At 44.8% G+C, this 22,297-nt stretch overlaps 1 protein-coding gene across 2 annotated transcripts in view; it reads right to left on the bottom strand.

Annotated features, from left to right (window-relative positions):
• Nucleotides 1-22,297, bottom strand: part of VIRMA (vir like m6A methyltransferase associated) — a 731,013-nt gene that overhangs the window by 422,091 nt on the left and 286,625 nt on the right. For both annotated transcript variants that reach the window (XM_078687022.1, XM_078687023.1), the window contains exon 13: nucleotides 3,164-3,257. In XM_078687022.1, the coding sequence (XP_078543148.1) occupies nucleotides 3,164-3,257 (94 nt within the window). The remainder of the gene's footprint in view (nucleotides 1-3,163; nucleotides 3,258-22,297) is intronic.

Here is a 22,297-nt window from a genome sequence, read left to right as displayed (position 1 = left end):
CATGGAGAAGAGGACCGATGGTGTCCCCAAGCATCTTAATGCTATTGGTACAGCCCGACTGGCCTCCCAGTGAAAACCTGCAGCCTCTTTTCATGAAGACCGCTCCCCATAAACTAACACTGGGCACCCAACGCTGTATTGCACCACTGCACCCGGCCACCCTAGTGCTGCTGGAGGTGACCTGCTAGTGGAGCCTTGGACCTAGTCCCATACTCACCTTAAGTTCAACATATTGGTCTCGTAAGTCGCTGTACTCTACCTGTATGCCTTACTTGTCCTTTCCCCCGTAGGATAACATTGCAGCTACTGAAAATTGCACTAAGTGCTGACTTTTGAAAAAGTAAAGTATTTCTCAAAATGTACTGAACTGATTGTATTGGTTCCGGTGCCTAAACATATATAGAGATACAGGTTATTTTTATAAATTGGTGTGGATCTCCTTATTCAGTCCTGTGCATCATTTATTGATTGTATGTGTATTTTGAAAATGTCTAACGCGCCTCTCTGATAAGCCTAAGGCTGCTTGACCACACTACCCAATAGAAATGCACCTTGGGATTGCTAGAGCAAGCACCTATCCACCAGTAAGGGAATGCACTGGACTGTTTGCACGGGATACCTCATTTTGGTATATCAAATAAAGAGTCAGCTTTCTAAAATCATGCTCCTGAATGGTAGGTGAGTGATGGGACAGTAATTGGTGAGGTCAGCAGGGTCTAGTGTATGTTTCTTTAGTAGAGGGAGGATCTGAACTGTCTTCAGAGTTTCAGGGAAGATGCCTGGAATGAGTGAGGGCCTTACAATGGTTAGTAAGGGTAAGAGAGTAGCCAGAGAAATTTGATGAAGGAAAATGGTAAGACATCATCTTTATAAGAAGTGGTTTTGAGGGAGTCAACTCTATCTGTGAGCTTACGGAGAGATAGGGCTTTGAAGGCTGACCACTGCAGGATGATTCTACAGGGAGAGGCAGGTGTACAAATTGAAGCAACCTTGGTGTTGTCTATTTACTGCTGAATCTTCAGTATTGTTTCACTGAAGAAGAGGTTGGTGGCATTGCACTTTTTCTGTGCAGTGAGGAACAGGTGGGACCAGCAGGAAGTTCATGCAGTGCTTCATTACTTTGAAAAGCATTTTTACTTCTGTTACTGGTTTTATTGTTAGTTTTGGTATGGTACTTTGCTATGGCTTATGTGATAAGCTCTCCGAGTGTTGCACAGAGGAACTGAAGTATGAAGAAGTCCTCAGAGGTTTTGTTTCTCTTAAATGTTCTTTCCCGTCTGCACATGAATAGTTTATTGTCAGCAAAGTCTTTAAAGTAGATGGGTGCTGAAGGCTTTGGTCTGCACTTGTGTGTTTTCAATGGGGAGTGGGTGTTAACACAGATTTCCAAAATATAGTTTCATTTATTAAGAAGAGTGCTGATGTCGGACACAGAGTTGATAGGATAATAGATGAGTTCAAACATTAGGTTGTCTATATTGAGAAGTCTTTGAAGAATCTGAAGGTTCTGTCTTCTCTTTTATGTTAACCTTGATTTGTTAGTATGATGTTGAACAGGAAGACAGGGATGGCAAAGTTGGCAGTCCTGTGGTATGAGTGATTTGCACTGGACCGTTGATGTTGAGCAGACAAGGTCAATGATGTGTCCTTTGTTGATTGAAAGACTTCTGTACCATGTTGAGTGTATAAATGAGTTTACCTTAAGCATGGCACAGCACACGTTGAGCCATTTTGCAAACTGTGCACTGCCTTCAATAATGAGTATTTGGCTCTGGGAGCTGGACTGGGGATACTCAATGAAAAAACAGTAAGAAACCGAGTTATCATTCTGACTCAAACACCCAAAACTAATTAAATTTGCCTGTTATGTTTAGTGACAAATGCAACTCACACCCTGCATTGAGTCATCTGCTATGTTGTTGGTCTTGTTTGTGAGCGATCAGCAAATTGTTCTAAGTATGCTTGACAGCGCAAGTAACGGTGTGTGTTACTAACCATAACTGATGAATTTCAGTGGTTTTGAATATTTGAGCAGTGACGTGACCAAATTGTGTTTTCTTGAGAAAACGTCATGTTTCTTTTTTTATGATGTACTTACTTACCTGCAAACGCCTCAGACGTGCACAGCAGGGGTTGGTGTCAGTGCCTGGCAAGGCCCTGCGCCCAACTTGCTGAGGGCAGGTAATCCCCTGCTGTGCACAGTTTTCGTCAGCTGTGCTAAGAAGCTTTTCCCCCTTTTCTTTTAATTTTACCATATTCTCCAATTTTTCTTTTAGTTCAAAATCAATATATTAATGAAAATATAGATTTTCAAAAAAAAAATGGTGGGAAGAGAGAGAAAAAAGTAATAACTATCAAGATATCTTCTTTTTTTTTTTAACTATCCCAAACCCACACAATACAGTTATTGAAGAACTACTTAACAGATTCACACCAAACCAAACCCAGGCATTCCTAAAAGGAAAGTTCTAGTTTCATGCCAATTTAGGTATAATTTTGTTCAGAGGGGTTTGCTGTGGAGGAGAGCAAAGTAGCCTATGGCATTTAAACTAAGAGAAGCTCTTTTTTCACCTCCCATTTTGTCTCCCAAACTCACCCTGGATGGATCTGCACTAAAACGTGTTATTCTGAATCTAATCTGTACTTTTCCTTTAAGACTCATCCAGATTTGTCAAATTGCACCAACGTTCTAAACAAAACACTTAGCTATCACTGCCTCAGTAATAAGTATATTTAAAGGTGCTCTTGGATATCAAGTGAGGGCTGGACTATTCAGTGCTTTTGACATTTAATAAAGACCACATGAGAAAAATTCACAATTTACTATGTCCACCGATAATTAAAAAGAATTAGAGCCATTTAAGTTACAAAAGAAGAACACACATGTTGATCTTGCCTCTAGCAAAATAAAATTGTTTAAAAAACTGTAATTTTCTACTTGGGGGATACCATCATTACTTTATTTAAGATTAGCCAACTGGGTTTTCAGTTTGACTTATTTGAAGATGCAAAACAGTTTGGAATAAGTTACAAATATATATTAACTAATATGTTATGGACAATTGATACAGCTGAAATTAACACCTCTGAAGCATTACTTATAGATACAGCAAAACATAGTTTTTTAATCAGTAATGAACTAAAAGACTGAAAATTACTATACCGTCAACAGGAGGTGGTGGACATGCTACGTGACAGAGTACACGCAGTGCAGTAAGAAGGCCAACTCCCTCTGGTGCCATGACATTATCAATATTCTTTAATAAAATAAAAGTAAGAGAAAGCAAATTTAGGTTTAATGGCAGACAACATAGTAGACAGTGGTTCAGGAAACCAAATCAGCTCTGAGACCAAACACAACTCACTCATAAGAACAACTCCACGAAGAAAGAGTCAAGCACAACAAGGATATTGGTTACATCTGATCAAAAAAAACATACGTAACTGTGCAAATGGACTCAAAAATAGCATAGTTTCACTAGTAGTCAAATGAAATATGACTTCAGCTGTAGAAAGGGAAACCACCAAAAGACCGGACAAGAATCTAATGCAACACCAGTCTAGGACCTTGTTATATAATAACCACAGTTGGCGACACAGGAAATAATTCCTTCATATAGAAGACCAACACAAAAAAAAACACTTAAATTCCTCTAGTACAATATTTGTTTGCGATTGCAAAGCCAGCTAATAACACAAACATGCATTGAGACCACAAAAGAGTATTTTGCGATGTCCAAATTCAATTTTAAGAGTCACAAAAGTGGTATTCTCTCCCTATTTGGGAGTTGCAATGAATTGCACGAATGCTCTGTAACCACAACTGTGGTTACACACCATTGACCAGAAAGAGACACCATAAATGGAGTGGTATGTGTTTTGGGGACATTTTCTTCATTGGGAATCATGTTAGTCAGCACTGAGGGGGGCAGGCAGTGGTCCATGCACCCGAAGCCAGCTCCCCAATGTGTTCTTATACCAGAAACCTTTTTAAACAGTAAGTGTCCCTTCAAAAAACATGGGCTGCTTTGAAAAAAAGAAAATGTTACTTACCCTCTAAGCATCTGTCTGTGGCATGTAGTGCTGTACATTCACATGCCATGCATACTCTTGCCATCTAGTTTGCATATTCCTACCATCTAGTGTTGGACTCTGATGTTTGAAACATGTTTTTCTTCTAAGAAGTATTTTGAGTCTCGAGTCATGATGCCTCCATCTATTAGTGACAAAGCGCATGGGCATCGGATCCATTGGTCGACTGTTTTTCCGCATGGCAGGTGAGGAAGGAATGGATCATAGGGATACATTAGAAGATGTCTATGCAAGAATAAAGGTAAGGTAGAAAAAAAGGCATGTACGACCGCTGGACTCTGGGGAAGAGTGTGAGAGAGAGTATGTGAATCTATAGCACGACATGACACGAACAGATGTTTATAGGGTAAAATTTTCTGTTTGTGCCAAGTGTAGCTGTAGATACACATACTGTGCATAGACTGTAAAGCAGTTCTCCTCTAAGCGGTAGCTAGCCTGAGGATGTTGTAAAAGACTGGAAAAGCATGGGGCAGGCTCCCTATCTCGTGTGGAACCGACAGCCAGACCTGCTCGCATCGGGACCTTGCTCCCAACTCGCGGATCGAATTAACGGTATCGACCGCCGATCTTTGAATCCCCATTAATTGAGGCGCATCGAGCGTGGCCCTCAGTTGGTTCCCCACCATTAGCGGATCGAATCTACCAATTTCGACCGTCACATAATTTGAAGTTCCCTTTCCGCGCATCAACCGGAGGAAGAAGACAAACGGGCGCCCCACCGACCCGTACCTCATCCCTGTGCCCCAAGCAGATTCCTACGTCCCATTCAAACCGGGAGAGCCGCGTAGCACCAGAAGAACACAACGTGTTCACGAGTGCCTAGAAGCCACCACGAGCCCTCACTGAGGCGCATTGTTTCACCAGGCAATTAATATGTTAAAGTCCTGATGATGATCCCCTTGTAATTAGAGCGCGGTATCGAAACGTCGAACTTTCTTAGTAGACATACTGTGGACCATTGTGTATTACTGTTTGTATCTTCTGCTCTGGGAAACACGGATATATTTTATGACCCTTACAGTGCCCAGGTTGCTCCCTTCTCTGTTGCCTGAAGCACCTTTCTTTTCATTTTTTCCCTTTCTCTCTCTATTTTTCAACCTTTAAGTACAGCGCAGGACTGTGCCTTACAGCAAAAATTGTTTGTTGCAAAAATGTATTTAAATCCTTAAAAACACTTGAATAAATTGACATTAAAATTCCTTCCAGGCTGGGTAAGGAAAACATATAGCAGCCTATTGTGGTCTATATAATATAATTATACTATCCTTCCAAGCTCTGGACCTTTGTTTTTCTAAATATACTGATACCCATGGTCCGTAGCTACCAATTGGGTCCCCCTTGTTTCCCGAAAAACTAGTGGGCCTGCAGCACAGATTGTGCCACCAACACCAGTAGCCTTTTAAAGGGTTCTCAGATCTGCCACTGCAGTCTGTGTGCAGTTTTTAACTGCCATGTCAACCTGGCAAGTGCACCCACTTAACACAAAAAGGCCATGCTGGGTAAAAACAAAGGAAGAAAAAGAGAGAGGAGTGTAGGGGGGGGTTCCCATTTATAGGACGAATTCACTCACCCACCCGCGGGTGGCCTACTTCATCATCGGGAACCTCCCTGCACTTCGAATCTGGTCGCAGTGCTGGCTACAACCCCCTCTCGGAGAGGGAGGAGCTCAGGGATGTTTTAGTTGCGTGTGACAAGAGGTATACTAAAACCTTATGATGTGCCAGGTGTGGAGGGAGAGTGTGAGAAAAAGTGCTAGCAAAGTTAAAACAAGCATTAGGAATGCATTAGGGCTCGGGTTTGTTTGAGTTAGAGATAATGGCATTATAAATGGCAATGTGTTTTAGGCATGTGTTTTGGAGTGGAAGCATGTGGTGTGTGTTGGAGATATGTGTGTTGGATTGGAATGTTATCAATGGTGGCATGCTGCACTTTAACGCATTATCTTTAAAAGGTAAAGTGCAGCATAGTGCGATAGGTACAATATTAATTGGTGGATGCGTTATCAATTGGTGTGTGCATTGATGGGTGGTGGATGTGTGTGCCTGTAGGAATTGTGCAGTGATGGCTGTTGGTGTGTGTTTGGTGGAAGCGTGTAGTGGTGGCTTGAGGTGTGTATGACTGGTGGTAGCGTGCAGTAAGAGCTGTTACTGAGTGTGGCTGTCAAGCGTACAGAGCTGGATGGTAATGCGTGTGGTTGGTGAAAGGGTGCACTGACAGCTGTTGATGATTGTGCCAATTGAAAGAGTGGCTGGTGCACTGTCAGCTGTTGGTGTGTGTGTGTTTGGTGAAAGTTGCACTGACATTGTTTGTTGTGTGCGTGGGTGTTTAGCGGCACTGATGCATGGTCGTGTTTGTTTTTGGTGAAAGCGTACATTGATGGTTGTTGGTGTTTGTGCCTGGTGAAAGCATTCATTGACGGCTGGGGGGGTGTTGTTGTGTGTGTTGTTGTGTGTGTTGTTTTGTGTGTAGTGGTGAGTGTGTGGGGGTGAGTCTGTGGGGGTGAGCCTGGGGGGGTGAGTGTGTGGTGGTGAGTGTGTTGTGGTGAGTGGTGACGAGTGTGTGGTGTTGAGAGTGTGTGGTGTTGAGAGTGTGAGGTGTGTGTGGTTTGTGTGTGTGTTATGTGTGTGTGGTGTATGTGTGTGTGGTGTGTGTATGGTGTGTGTGGTCTTATGTGTGTGGTGTTATGTATGTGTGTGGTGGACTTAGTTTGAGTGTTCGTTTCCTGCACACTCACACACTACCCCTGCACACTCACACTGCTCACCCTGCACACTCACACTGCTCACCCTGCACACTCACACTGTTCACCCTGCACACTCACACTGTTCACCCTGCACACTCACACTGTTCACCCTGCACACTCACACACTGCAGTCACTGTCACTCTGCAGTCACTGTCACTCTGCAGTCACTGTCACTCTGCAGTCACTGTCACTCTGCAGTCACTGTCACTCTGCAGTCACTGTCACTCTGCAGTCACACTCACTCTGCAGTCACACTCACTCTGCAGTCAGTCTGCACTCACTGTCACTCTGCACTTTCACTGTTACTCTCGCACTCACTCTGCACTCACTGTCACTCTGCACTTTCACTGTTACTCTCGCACTCACTCTGCACTCACTGTCACTCTCGCACTCACTCTGCACTCACTGTCACTCTCGCACTCACTCTGCACTCACTGTCACTCTCGCACTCACTCTGCACTCAATGTCACTCTCGCACTCACTCTGCACTCGCACTCACTCTGCACTCGCACTCACTCTGCACACTCACACTGTTTACCCTGCACTCACCGTCACTCTGCACTCACCGTCACTCTGCACTCACCGTCACTCTGCACTCACCGTCACTCTGCACTCACCGTCACTCTGCACTCACCGTCACTCTGCACTCACTGTCACTCTGCACTCACTGTCACTCTGCACTCACTGTCACTCTCGCACTCACTGTCACTCTCGCACTCACTGTCACTCTCGCACTCACTGTCACTCTCGCACTCACTTTGCACTCACTGTCACTCTCGCACTCACTCTGCACTCACTGTCACTCTCGCACTCACTCTGCACTCACTGTCACTCTCGCACTCACTCTGCACTCACAGTAACTCTCGCACTCACTCTGCACTCACAGTAACTCTCGCACTCACTCTGCACTCACAGTAACTCTCGCACTCACTCTGCACTCACTACACACTGTTCACCCTGCACACTCACACTGTTTACCCTGCACACACACACACTGCAGTCACTGTGACCAGTGCCTATGTGTGCGCGCAGTGCCGGTGTGTGTGAGCAGCCTGTGTGTGTATATAGTGCCTGTGTGTGAACAGTGCCTGTGTGTGAACAGTGCCTGTGTGTGGACAGTGCCTGTGTGTGGACAGTGCCTGTGTGTGGACAGTGCCTGTGTGTGAACAGTGCCTGTGTGTGAACAGTGCCTGTGTGTGATCAGTGCCTGTGTGTGATCAGTGCCTGTGTGTGATCAGTGCCTGTGTGTGATCAGTGCGCCTGTGTGTGTGCGCAGTGCCGGTGTGTGTATGTAGTGCCTGTGTGTGTCAACAGTGCCTATGTGTGCGCGCAGTGCCGGTGTGTGTGAGCAGCCTCTGTGTGTATATGCACTGCCTCTGTGTGTGTGAACAGTGCCTATGTGTGCGCACAGTGCCGGTGTCTGTGAGAAGTGCCTGTGTGTGTGAGCAGTGTCCGTGTGTCAACAGTGTTTGTGTGTGTGAGCAGTGCCTGTGTATCCCTGCACCTAAAATCAACCTACTTGTCATGAGGCCCAAGGTTAGACACACAAGCACAACTGTTGCAACACGGCTGCTAGGACCCTCCATGCAGAAACATATTCCTGCTCTCTGAGGTTTTTGTTTTTTTGCTGAACAAGACATGAGCCCCTTTGATGAGATGAGGAGAATGCGGCAAAATGTGGGACTGTTCATAAGCCAGTGAAAAGAATTCAGTTTCGTACCTGGACGTTACTGTCTCCAATACAAACGCACTTACATACTTTGTGGGGTAATGAAGACTGTGTGTCTCATTGTCGGCGCACGACCAAGCCAGCTTTTCAAAGGCCAACATTACACATGAAAGGATGCAGACGAACGCGCGCCCACCAAACTCACTGCAGACTGGTGAACGTGCCCCGAACATCTGGGTTCAATTACCTCGGCACCCTGACAGCTCGTAATTGACAATTTATTGCACTCCCCTACGCGTAACCGCACAGAATATGCAGGAAGTGCACAAACTAAAATCCATATGGCCTATTGCGTGATGGCTACTAGAAACACAGCACTGCGAGGACCAATTAGCATGCAGATGCCAAAATAAACTACGGAAAAATCTCGCGCAGTGAGGAATTTTTACTTCACTATTCTGAGCCCCGTAACAATACGGCTCGGAGCACCGCCCCACTTCTGACGAAGTGGTGACATAGGCCGAGCCCTAACTAACCACCTGGTATGTTAAAAAACTATTTTACTGGTAAACCCAGGGGTCAGGGTTAAAAAATTGTTGTAATCCCAAAAACAGGAATTCAACCTAGCATAGATGTTAATGATCATAGGGTCGACATGTTTCAGCCATAGTGCCATCCGTAGAGGTGCTGTGGCTTTCTTCAGGACCTAATGAGAGATGTGTGAAAAAGTAACACCAGACCAACTCATGTTGGTGTTTGAAAGATGCGACTGGCAGATTGGACGTCAGTCGTAGTTAGCTGGTGTTCAGCGGTGTTCCTATAAATCAAAAATTGCATTTAATGACCAGCATGAAAGGCAACACAATTGCACTCCTTAATAAATGTGCCATATTAATAGAATCTATGATTTAAATGGAATATGCTACTTACCGGTATGCATCTGTTCTTGGCATAGAGGGCTGCAGAGTGGTACATTTATGAATAGATCGCCATCTGGTGTTGGGCTCGGATGATTGCACTTTGTTTTTCTTCTGGAGAAGTCTTTGTCGTCATAGGTGACTCCTCCTCTCGGTGTTAGTGCGCATGGGCATCGGCTCCATCCTTAGATTGTTTTGCCATAGTAGGGTTAGATGGAGTAGTGTAGTATAGTACATAAAGATATGCCCATGTAAATGTATCTAAATAAGATAATGTTGGGACAGACACAGGTTTCCGGGGAGGCAGGGAGGGCATGTACCACTCTGCAGCCCTCTATGCCAAGAACAGATGCATACTGGTAAGTAGCATATTCCGTTCGAGGCATATGGGCTGCAGATGGTACATTTATGAATAGATTGTAAAGCAGTTACCTCCCTAGCGGTGGTCACCAGTGTCTGTCGCAACCGTTTGAAATAGAGTTTTTAATACAGCTTGGCCCACTCTGGCTTGTTGTGCAGCCTGTACATCAACACAGTAGTGCTTTGTGAATGTATGTGGTGTAGACCAAGTTGCTGCTCTACATATGTCATCTAGGGGAATGTTCCCTAAGAATGCCATAGATGCTCCTAGTTTTCGTGTAGAATGAGCTCTAGGAGGAACAGTTAATGTTCTCTTTGCTTTAATGTAACATATTTGTATACATCTTACAATCCATCTTGCGATGCCTGCTTTAGAGATAGGATTGCCCTTATGTGTTGGGGAAAATGCTACAAATAGTTGTTTAGTTTTCCTGAAGTCTTGTGTTCTTTCTATGTAGTACAAAATGGCTCTTTTAACATCTAGTGTATGTAGAGCCCTTTCTGCCACCGTCTGTGGCTTTGGAAAGAAGACTGGTAGTTCCACTGGCTGATTGATGTGGAATGCTGAAATTACTTTAGGCAAGAACTTTGGGTTTGTTCTAAGAACCACTTTATTCTGGTGTAACTGTAGGAATGGTTCTTGTATTGTCAATGCCTGTAATTCACTTACTCTCCTGAGTGAGGTAATGGCTATAAGGAAGGCCACCTTCCATGTAAGGAATTGTATTTCGCACCTATGCATAGGTTCGAAGGGTGGCCCCATTAGTCTGGTGAGTACTACGTTGAGGTTCCAGACTGGGGAAGGTGGTAATCTTGGTGGAATGACTCTTTTAAGACCTTCCATGAATGCTTTTATCGCTGGTACTCTGAACAGTGATATGCGCTGCCTGTTTTGTAGGTATGCTGCTATAGCTGCTAGATGTACTCTGATAGATGTGTACGCTAGATTACATTGCTGTAAGTGTAATAAGTAGCAAATAATCTCCCTTGTTGATACGTCCAGAGGGTTGATATTGTTATTAGTACAGTGTATAGCAAACCTCTTCCACTTAGCTGCATAGCATGCTCTGGTGGTTGGACGTCTCGCTTGTTTAATTATCTCCATGCAATTTGGGGGGAGATCTAAGTACCCAAATTCTAGGATTTCAGGAGCCAGATCGCTAAGTTCAATTGAGTTGGATCTGGGTGCATTATTTCTCCATGGTTCTGTGTAAGGTGCATGGGTAGAATTCGTAGCTTTTGATGTGGCACTTGTGAGAGTTGCAAGAGCGTGGTGAACCACGGCTGTCTTGCCCACGTGGGTGCTACTAGTATCATGGTCATTGAATGTTGTTGCAGCTTCCTGACCACTAATGGGATTAGTGGGAGAGGGGGAAAAGCGTATGCAAATTTGTTGGACCAATTTATCCATAACGCATTGCCCTGCGACAGGTGATGTGGGTACCTGGACGCGAAGCTTTGGCATTTTGCGTTCTGATGAGTGGCAAAGAGGTCTATCTCTGGTTGTCCCCATCTTTGGAAGAATGGCTGCAGTATTTGTTGGTGCAGTTCCCATTCGTGTATTTGTTCCGACTGTCTGCTTAAGATGTCTGCTATCTGGTTTTGGACTCCTGGTAGGTGTTCGGCTAACAGATAGATGTTTTGAGGAATGGCCCATCTCCAAATTTCCTGTGCTAGTCTGGATAATTGGATAGAGTGCGTCCCCCCCTGTTTTTGAATATAATACATTGCTGTCATGTTGTCTGTTCTGATCAGGACAGCTTTGTTGGTAACATGTATCTGGAAGGCTTTCAATGCTAGAAACACTGCCAGTAGTTCTAGATAGTTGATGTGCAGTGTTCTTTCCTGCACACTCCACCTTCCTTGTACTGTGTACTTGTCCATATGTGCTCCCCATCCGGTGAGCGATGCGTCTGCTGTTATTGTCACCTGTGGAATTGGCTCTAGGAACGACCGCCCCTTGGTAATGTTTGTTCTGTTCCACCACTTCAGAGAGCGGTGTGTGCGGTCGTCTACCAACACCAGATCCGTAATCTGCCCTTGAGCCTGATTCCACTGTGTCGCTAAGCATTCTTGTAGAGGACGCATTTGTAGTTTGGCATATGGTATTAGCAGTATGCAGGATGACATCATGCCTAATAGCTGCATGAACACTCTTGCTGTTAGTGAGTGTTGTGGCTGAAATCTTTGAATGATTGTAAGCATTGTTTGGATCCTGACTGGGTTGGGGTACACTTTGGCTTTTTCTGTGTCTATAGTAGCCCCCAGATATTGTTGAACCTTGTTTGGTTGTAGGTGTGACTTTGTGTAGTTCACCGTGAACCCTAGCTGGTGTAGTAGCTGAATTGTCTTTTGTGTGTTTTGCAGACACTCCTCTTGCGACCTGGCTTTTATTAGCCAGTCGTCCAAGTATGGGAAGACATGAATTTGTTGTCTTCTTAGGTGAGCTGCTACCACTGCCAGGCATTTTGTGAACACCCTTAGTGCCGTTGTGACACCAAATGGAAGGACTTTGAACTGATAATGTTGTCCTTCTACCACAAACCTGAGGTATTTCCTGTGGGCTTTGTGAATAGGGATATGAAAGTAAGCGTCTTTTAGATCTAGTGTAGAAAGAAAGTCCCCTTTCTTCAGTAAAGGAAGTACTTGTTGGAGCGTGACCATGTGGAAATGTTCCGAATTTATGTATGCGTTGAGAGGTCTTAGGTCCAGTATTGGCCTTAGAGACCCGTCCTTTTTGGGAATTAGGAAGTATAGGGAGTATACTCCTGTTCCTTGTTGGTGCTGTGGAACCTTCTCTATGGCATGCTTTTCTAGCAGTGATATTACTTCTTGTTGTAATAGTGTCAGGTGATCTTGTTTCATTGGACGCTGTTTGGGGGGGATGTTTGGTGGGGTAGCTGTGAGTTCTAGGCAATAACCATGTTGGATAATTTGTCTTACCCACTTGTCTGATGTGATGTTTTCCCAGACAGGTAGGAACTGTGATAGGCGTCCCCCGACCGGTGTTATATGGTCTGGGGGAAGCTCTATGAAGTCACTGTTTTGGTGTAAAAGAGGTTTGCTGTTGGTTTGTACCTGTATTTTTGGATCCTCCTCTATAGGTGGATCTACGAAAGAAACCTCTTTGTGTCGGCTGTTGCAATGCTCCCATTGATTTAGCCGTTTCTGTATCCTTCTTCATCTTTTCTAGGGCCTCATCTGTCCCTGTGCCGAAAAGTGTTTTCCCATCAAAAGGTTGGTTCAGTAACGATGTTTTGTACCTCTTGTTTGAACCCTGATACTCTGAGCCATGCATGTCTCCTTAACATGATGCTTGTGTTTGTCGACCTTGCCGCAGTTTCTGCCGCGTCTAGGGCGCACTTTATTGAAGTGTTAGTAATTAACTTCCCTTCTTGTATAAGTTGATCTGCCCTCTTTTGATGTTCTTTAGGGAGATGTGTGATGAGTTTTTCTAACTCATCATAATGCGCTCTGTCATACCTTGCAAGTAGTGCTTGCGTATTAGCTATGCGCCAACTGTTTGCCGCTTGAGATGTTACTCTCTTGCCAGAGGCATCTATTAGTTTAGACTCTTTGTCAGGAGGTGGAGCTTCTCCTGTAGATAAAGAGTTTGCTCTCTTGCGAGCGTTTGTGACCACTAGTGAGTCTAGAGGAATTTGCCCCTTAATGTATATTGGGTCTTTTGGAGCTGCCCTATATTTTTTATCAATTCTTGGGTTCAATACCCTAGCCCTCACTGGGTCTTTGAATATCTCTGATGTATGACTGAGAAGGCCCTTAAGCATTGGTAGTGTTCCTGATGTTCTTTGTGCAGTGGGTAGTGTTTCTAATAAGAAGTCCTGTACTTGGGGTTCTGTATGTAGGTCTACCTTATGAAATGTTGCTGCTCTAGTAATGAGTTGTGCAAACCCAGTATTGTCATCAGGAGGTGAAGGTTTTGAGGGATATGACTCAAGGTCGGTATCATTACCTGATCCCACATTATACTCTTCCCATGGGTCTGCCTCCTCTGGGATTGTGTCCTCATCATCCCCAGGATGTCCCCCCTCCCCTGTGTCACTCTCTCCATCTGTTGTAGGTGTAGATGGGCGTGTGGGAGGAATATCTGGCCTATTGTGAGGAAGAGGAGAAGATGGTGTGTGAGGTTTGGGAGAAGGGGGAGGAGTTGTATTCGTCCCCATTGTTCTCTTCTTCGGATGAGTCTTGTCGTCCGAATGTTCATGTTTCCTCTTTTTAGGTAGTTCTGTGGCTACCTTGCCAGTCTTTGGGTCAATAAACAAAGTCTTTTGTTTAGGATCCGTTCCGTGTTCCTGTGTCGGTACCGCAGTTTTCGGTTCCGAAAGGTGTTTTTTCTTTGGAATGTCCATTTGTATTTTCGGTGCCGAAGTTTTGTTCGGATCCGATTTCTTCGGTATCGAAGATGTCCCCGGTGTCGAGGGTGTTTTTGGCGCCGAAGCGTGCTTCGGTGTCGATATGGACTGCTTCGACTTCGAGCTTTCCTTGACCTGGTGCTTCGGTGTCGATGTGGTCCGTTTATCAGAACCGGAACCACTATGATGGGGGACCGAGTGTTTCGGTTTCTGTTTCGTTGCCGGGCTCGAAGGCGGGGCGTTGGAAACTTTTTTCGGTTGTCTGACCGGGCTCGAGGGCGGGGTCGATACCGTGTGGGGTCTGTTTTTCGGTAAAGGGACGTCGTCACTCACGGTTTGTTGGACGTCGATTTCCTCGACGTCGGACTCGTCCGCTTCAGACCCCGCCTCGTCGGCCTCTTCTTCCTCGTCCTCTGGTTGCTGGTCCTCAAACAGCTCCGGGATTGCTTGTGACTGCATTCTCGATACCTCGTGTCTTCGGGCTCGACGGTTTCTAATCGTCGATTTTGACGAGAACGCTGCACAGGCCTCACAGTCCCTGGATTCGTGTTCAGGGGACAAGCAGAGGTTGCACACCTCGTGTAGGTCCTTGTGTGGGAACTTAGCACCACACGTTGGACATTTTTTGAATGGAGTCCTTTCCATGGACCCCGGGCTGGACTACGTCGAGTTTCTCGTAGTCGTCGTCGTTCGAACCGCGTCGGTATGGAGTGAAGTCGCGTTCGATAACGATACCGTCCATTTGGAAAGGAATACGCGCCGGTTATAACCTTCTTTGTTGAAGTCGGTCCGGAGCGCTTCGATCCTCATCCGAACCCGATGGCGGAAAAAAACAATCTAAGGATGGAGCCGATGCCCATGCGCACTAACACCGAGAGGAGGAGTCACCTATGACGACAAAGACTTCTCCAGAAGAAAAACAAAGTGCAATCATCCGAGCCCAACACCAGATGGCGATCTATTCATAAATGTACCATCTGCAGCCCATATGCCTCGAACACAGTGGCTACGTACAAACAATTATGAGAGTCCTGAAAAAATACAGGTCTTACCCATCATTTGAGGAGTTAATGGCAACTCATCCTCGGCACACTTGAGGAGGGTTCCACAAAACCTAAAAGAAGTAGGAGGAGGGGGCAAGTGTGGCTGTGAATCACAGTCATAGGTGCATACAAAAAAAACAGTTGACTCAATGATGTTTAGAAAGAAAGCACGTGTAATTATATAGCTACTGACAACACTCAACCCAATTTGCCAAAACGTTTTGCAAAGCTAAATTGCAAATTGAGGGTAAAAACATAGTGCAACACCACAAAGAGCAGAGCAGCAGGCTGGAAAACACTCTTTGAGCAGATGCCAGGGTGCCAAAAATGAGAAGGAGTAGCCAAGTGCAACACAACCCAGGCGTCAATAAGATGCCGAAGACAGAATAGTATAACAATAGGTAGGGGAAAGGAAGGGATCAGGTTATGATCCAATAGGGCTCAATTTACCATTTACGAAAATGAGAATGGAAGGTCCGGCCAAAGTCAAAGCCCCAGAGACAGTGAAAAACAAATTGACTGAGCTGTTCCTAAAGGAGAGAAGAGGAGAAGAGAGCGGTCACTGGGGTGAAGGGGATAGTGCTCAGTGGAGGACTAACCAGGGTATCCAATTTGTTGGATATAATGGCCTCACGCACCCTTGCGAGTGTCATGCTTCATCATCGGCAATGCTCCTCGTTGGGCAGGCGGTGCAATGTCCAACGGGCTCACCTCAAAGAGGGGCTCTTTAGCGGAGATCTTTTATCCAACTGCCTATGGGTGAAGTGTGGGTGAGGGGCCAGGAAAGAAAGGATAGTGTGGGTGAGGTTAAAAATGTGGCACAAGGTACCGGAAAACAGTTTATTCTGGTGGTCCTCTGCCGCAAGTAAAAACAGAAGGTAGTCTGTAATCGCTGGAACTTAGGTTTCCAAGTCACAATACAGAACTAGCGTGCAACTAGTGTGGTCAACATGTTTCACGCCTTAGTACATTGACTGCGATTCTTCAGGACCTATTAAATAACTACTATCACAAACATGACCTATCAAAGTATCAGTTTACAATAAAGTTCATCAGTTGTACTACCTGGTTGGCGCTGCTCTTGCCTAATGGTTAAAGTGTGTAGGTGTCAACAGTACCCGGTAGGTCTGACATGGAGGGGGAAACCATAGTGGTTTAAGGTTTCATCTGCCTCAGTCAGAGCCCGTTCTGACTACCCATCGCTGCCGGGTCCGGATAGTCAAGACAGAATAGTGTCAAAGGTGCGAGTAAGGGCGTAGCGTAGTTGCTGCACTCAACAGTCACTAACATACACTAGTGCTGCAGAGAGAGCATGTCACTACCCTACACTAGCGCTGCGGATAGAGAACATGGAGGAAAGAGGGGGACCTCTGTTGAGCGAACCCCAAGTGAAAGGTAGAGTGGGCTGGCTGTGAGGGCGCATGCCAAAAGTAGCCTGAATAATGGAACTCCGAGATGCAGAGCGTACTTGAAATGTGTGTTGGGTAAATGAACTGTTAGTGGTAGTGCGTAACCCAGAAGGAGAAAGCAAGGGCTGGCCGTACAGGCAGCAAGCCCAAAGCAACCTAGGTGGTGTCGCTCCGAGATGCGGAGTGTGCTTGAATGTGTGTTGGAAAAATGAGCTTATTGCGGTATTGGGAGGGAATGACCTGCCCGACCGCGAGCTCACAGCCAAAGATGAGGATCGGATGCAAGCACAATGCGCGGCGCCGGGAAATGTGGTCACAGTAAAAGCAAGCAGAGAGGCGGCTCCAACCGCGAGCTCGCAGCCAAAGACAAGGATTGGCTCAGTTTGATAGAAACATTGACTACCTAGTTTCTTTTGACGTTTAGTCTTTATACACTTGTATACTACAAGATCAGACTCTATGAACAATAGAATCATTGCTTAACGACACCGCCCGGGATACCATCACTCCTGTGTCTTTTATCATGACCTATGCCACAATGGCCATGCAAGAAAACTTCTTTCAATATTAAGACACCCTTTTCCTACAGATCTCTGGTACTTCAATGGCAGTACCTTTGCCCCGAGGCTGGCGTCCAGCAACCCCTTTGAGTAAAAAATGTGTCTCTGGAAACGGTACATTGATGATGTCTTTGTGGTGTGGTGTGGAAACAGTGAGGAGATTGACAACTTTAATCTCTGGCTCAACTCCTGTATTAAGTTCTTGAAATTCACCTGTGAAAAGAGCAACTCCTTTTCCTGGATCTCCTGATCTACAGCGCGGAGGATGGTCTAGGTACGGAATTATATACCAAACCAACGGTCAAAAAGAAACAAGTTACTTACCTGTACACTATGGTTCTCCAGTATTGATATCTTTCATAGATTCACATGCTTGTATCTTCCCCGTCGTCATGGTGGGAGTCTCACGGTAAATGAAATATATAGCAGTAAAAGAAAAACTGCCAAGATACCATAGACAAGCATAGACTTTGGCAGCCCAATACCATCATTATGTGGTCCAAATGCCAGCCAATGAGACGCCAGCCCTGAGATCACACTCCCCAGCAGAGCCACCATACCTCAGATTTCCAGCCCTGAGAGTGAGCCAAGGAGGTAATTAGAGATAAAAGTGGTCCGCTTGAGAAACAGGGAGGCGGGCGGGTCGCATGTGAATCTATGAAAGATATCAATACTGGAGAACCATAGTGTACAAGTAAGTACCTGGTTTCTTCTCCAGTATTGAATCTTTCAAAGATTCAAATGCTTGTATCAGAATAGAAAGCAGTACGCTTATAAGAAAGCATTTCCAGGAAAGCACTCATCTCTACTCAGGCTCTGCTTTCTATTTGTAAAGCTAACCAATATCCTCCAGAAGATAGAATAGGTTGTATGTTTCAACCTGTATCATAACATCAAATAGTACACAAAATTCAATGGCATAAAGTAAAAAAAATATTCAAAACAACACTTTAGAAAAAAAAGACATTCACATGATAAGAGACATTTGTTTGTATAGAAAAAACATTGTTAAGTAAATACCTTAATGAAACAGGTGACACTGCACAGCTTATCTTACTGCTGAATCTGTTTTCCAAGCTGTGTCCAGACAGTAGTGCTTGGTAAAAGTGTGGACATTCCTCCACGTTGCAGCTCTGTAAAATATCCGGAAGTGATACTACCGCAAACAAAGCAGTCGAAGTTGCCATTTTTCTGGTTGAATGAGCTTGCACCTTCGAGCGTGAGAGATTTCCGGCATTCTTGTGACACAGAGTAATGGCTGAAGATATCCACCTGGAGATGCTAGTCCTTGACAAAGCGAAACCTTTCCTGGGACCAACAAACGCTATTAACAACGGATTTGTCTTTCGAAAGGACTTTGTCCTATCAATATAACATTTTAAACACCTCTTGACATCCAATGTGTGCAAAGATTTTTCTGCTGCAGACAATGAGTGTTTAAAATATGTTGGAAGAACAATAGGTTCATTGAGATGAAAATCTGAAGGGACTTTTGGAATGAATTTAGGGTTTGTTCGTAAGATCACCTTTTCTGCCTTGAATTGGAGGAAAGGCTCTGTGATGGAAAAGGCCTGAATCTCACTGACTCTTTAAGCTGACGTCATAGCTAGTAGTAGAGCTACTTTCCAAGATACAAACTGCAAGTCAGCTTTGGGAATCGGTTTGAATGATGGTTTCATGAGTTGTGCCAAGACTGTGTTCAATTGCTATGGAATTGATGGACGTCTAAATGGAGGGAAAACTCTGAATAATCCCTTTAAGAACTCTTTTATCAATCTCTGCGACCAAAGAGATGGATGACCTGGCTTCCTGGAATACCTTGAAATGGCAGCCAGATGTACCTTGACTGATGCATGAGAAAGACCTGTCTTGGCTAGATGCAACAGATGAGGGAGAACCTGCTCTCGAGAAGAGTGTAAGGGGTGAAGAGACTGTGTCATGCAACACTGGCAAAACCTCTTCCACTTCGCTACATAGGTTTTATTTGTAGAACTTGCACGAGAGTGGGAGACACCGGCATTTATCATCAATCTTTAAGGACTGAAATTCGTGCTCACGAGGTTCCATGCTTGTCGGCATGAACCTCATGAGGACGAATTTCAGGCAAACCGGGGATGAGTAACTTGTACCCTGTTCATGGAGATCAAATCTTGGATTAGAAGAAACCGAAGCATGGGAGCTACTGATAAGTGGAGAAGCTCAGAGAACCAGAATTGCCTCTGCCATGCCAGGGCTATTAGAATCAAATGACATGGTTCCCATCTCACTTTTCGGAGCACCTTCGGAATGAGCGGAAATGGGGGAAATGCATATGTTAACATCCCCGTCTAACGGAGCTAAGAGCATTCTCCCAAGACCCTGGCTGAGGGAATCTGCTTGCAAACTGTTTGCACTTCTTGTTGTTGCGACTGGCAAACAGATCCAGACCTGGAGTGCCCCATAAGCGAAAAATTTGAATGAGCTGATCCTGATTTAATTCCCATTCATGACAAACACTTGCTGATCTGCTTAGCGAATCTGCACTTATATTGTGTGTTCCTGGAACATGTTGAACTTGGAGAGAAATATTGTGCAGCAAAAACTAATTCCAAATTTCTTGAGCTTGCGTTGAAAGTGGCTTTGAGTTTGTTTGTCCCTGTTTTATTAAATAAAACATAGTTGTTGTACTGTCTGATCTGACAAGAACTGGAGAATCGTGGATTCTGGGGAGAAACGCTTGAAGGCCCAAGAACACTGCCTTTAGTTCTAATAAGTTGATGTGTAATTGAGCCTCTTGTTTGTTCCAATGTCCTTGGATTTCGAGGTCTTGAAGATGCTCTCCCCATCCTTGTAATGATGAATCTGTTGTCATTATATAACATGGTGATTGTGGTTCGAAGATTAGCCTTTCTGATAAGTTCCGTCTTACTCTCCACCATGACAGTGTCTTCTTTATTGTAGGATTGATGAGAATCTGATCCTCGAAGGAACCTTGATGTTGCACCCATTGAAGATCCAGAAGTTCTTGTAGAGGCCGCATGCGAAGTCGACAATTTGGGACTCAGGGGGATGCAGGATGGTATCATCCCCAACCAGGATTTGAACATCCTTACTGAAGTGAATCTTCTTTTCATTAGTTGTGAGGTAAGTCTCAGAATTTTTTTGGATGCGTTCCTCTGAAGGGTACGCTTTTGTTTCTTTGGTTTGTAATGACGCTCCTAGAAATTGAATAGACTGGGACGAAATTAGAGAAGATTTTTCCATGTTTATGCGCAATCCTAGAAACCGGAAGAGATTCATGCAACATTCCAAGGATTGCTGAATGTCTCTGAATGATGTGCCCTTTATCAACCAATCGTCCAGAAATGGCTACACCTGATGACCTTGCTGTCTCAGCTACATTGCCACCGGCGCCATGCTTTTCGTGAACACTCTTGGCGCGGATCCAAGACCGAAGGGCAAAACTCTGAACTGGTAGTGGCACTCCACCACCACATATCTGAGCTACCATCTGTGACGTACGAGTATTGGAGTATGGAAGTATGCATCTAATAGATCGAATGATGTCATGTAATCTCCTTTTCTTGGCATCATCAGAATTTCCTGAAGGGATAGCATACAAAAAGATTGCTTCCTGATTAATTTGTTTAAGCCTCTGAGATCCATTACCTGTCTCCATTTGTTTGATTGTTTTTTCTGTATAAGGAAAAAATGTGAGTAGAATCCTTTCCCTTGCTGTTGAAGAGGGACCTCCTCTACTGCTCGTTTTACTAAAAGGGACAGAACTTCCACTCTGAGGGCCGAGAGGTATTGCGGTTTTCTGCAAACGGGACGATCTGGAGGTTTGCAAAGGAACTCTAGGGTGTGACCCTGACGAATAATGTCTAGCACCCATCTGTCTGACGTTATAGACAGCCATTGATGGATATAGGAAGAAAGATAATGGGGCTGTGGAATGACTAGGTGGTTGGTGCCTTGGGATTGTCACTGTCTTCGATGAGTGTCCCGTAATTTTCCTCTTGTTGAAGGTTTTCGTCTGGACTGCTGTTGGTAAGATGAATTTGATGATCGAAATTATTGTGTATTTGAATATTGACTATACCCTTGTTGATGGTAGGGTTGTTATCTATTGGATTGGTAGGACAATCTTTGTTGAAAATGTCCTCTTGATCCTCTGCCCCGAAAGGAATGGAATCTGCCTTGCTGCAGTGAGCCCAATGCACTGGCCGTATCCATAGCCTTCTTAATATATTGCAGAGCATCATTCATGTGACTGCCAAATAGATTTTCTCCGTCAAAGAGCATATCCAATATTTTAGTCTGCACTTCTGGTCTGAATGTAGTAACCTTAAGCCACACCTGTTTACGAAGTGCTAAAGCTCCTGCCATTTGTTAGAAAGCCACAGCTGATATATCCATAGCTATGTCTATGGATTCTGAGGCTACTCTAGCTCCATCCTGCAATATTAGAGTAGCTTCTTCCTTTTTGTCCTCTGGCAGATGCGACAAAAGAGGAGCTAAATCCGACCACATCTGCCTATTGAAACAGCTAATTATTGCGAGCGCATTTGAAGCTCTAATAGAAGTTGCCGCCATAAGTAGGAAACGTTTGCCAGTACCATCAAGTTTCCATCCTTCCTTGTCAGGGGGAGCCGAACACACAGATGATGGATTCTTCTTTGTGCAGCCTGCATCACCACAGACTCTGGACCGGGATGTCCAATAAGACATGCTGGCGCAGATTCTGGAGCCTGGTATTTTTTCTCTATTCTGGGAACCGAGGCTGCGACAGAAGCAGGATGCTTCATCATTTTCAATCCCTCATACCATATATGTTTTACCATGGGGATTGTTCTTACAGATTTTCTAGACGACTCTTTAAATTCATAAAGGAAACATTCTGTTTCCTTAACTGGTAGATGCAGTTCAAACCTTTTAGAAGCATTTTCCATGAGTTCATGGAATCCCAGAATGTCCTCCGGTGGCAATGTCGCCGGGGATGGTGACGGCGATGGAGAGGATGTGATAATGTACTGGTCCCATTCATCACCCACAAGATCATCCTGACTCAGTTCACCTTCCTCCGGTTGGTCTTCAACCTCGCTGTCAACTAAGTCATCCCTGACGGTAATGACTTTTGGCGTGAGAACC

Source organism: Lissotriton helveticus, chromosome 4_1 (assembly GCF_964261635.1).
Source record: "Lissotriton helveticus chromosome 4_1, aLisHel1.1, whole genome shotgun sequence".
NCBI lineage: Eukaryota > Metazoa > Chordata > Amphibia > Caudata > Salamandridae > Lissotriton > Lissotriton helveticus.
This window is presented reverse-complemented; position numbering and strand designations above follow the sequence as displayed.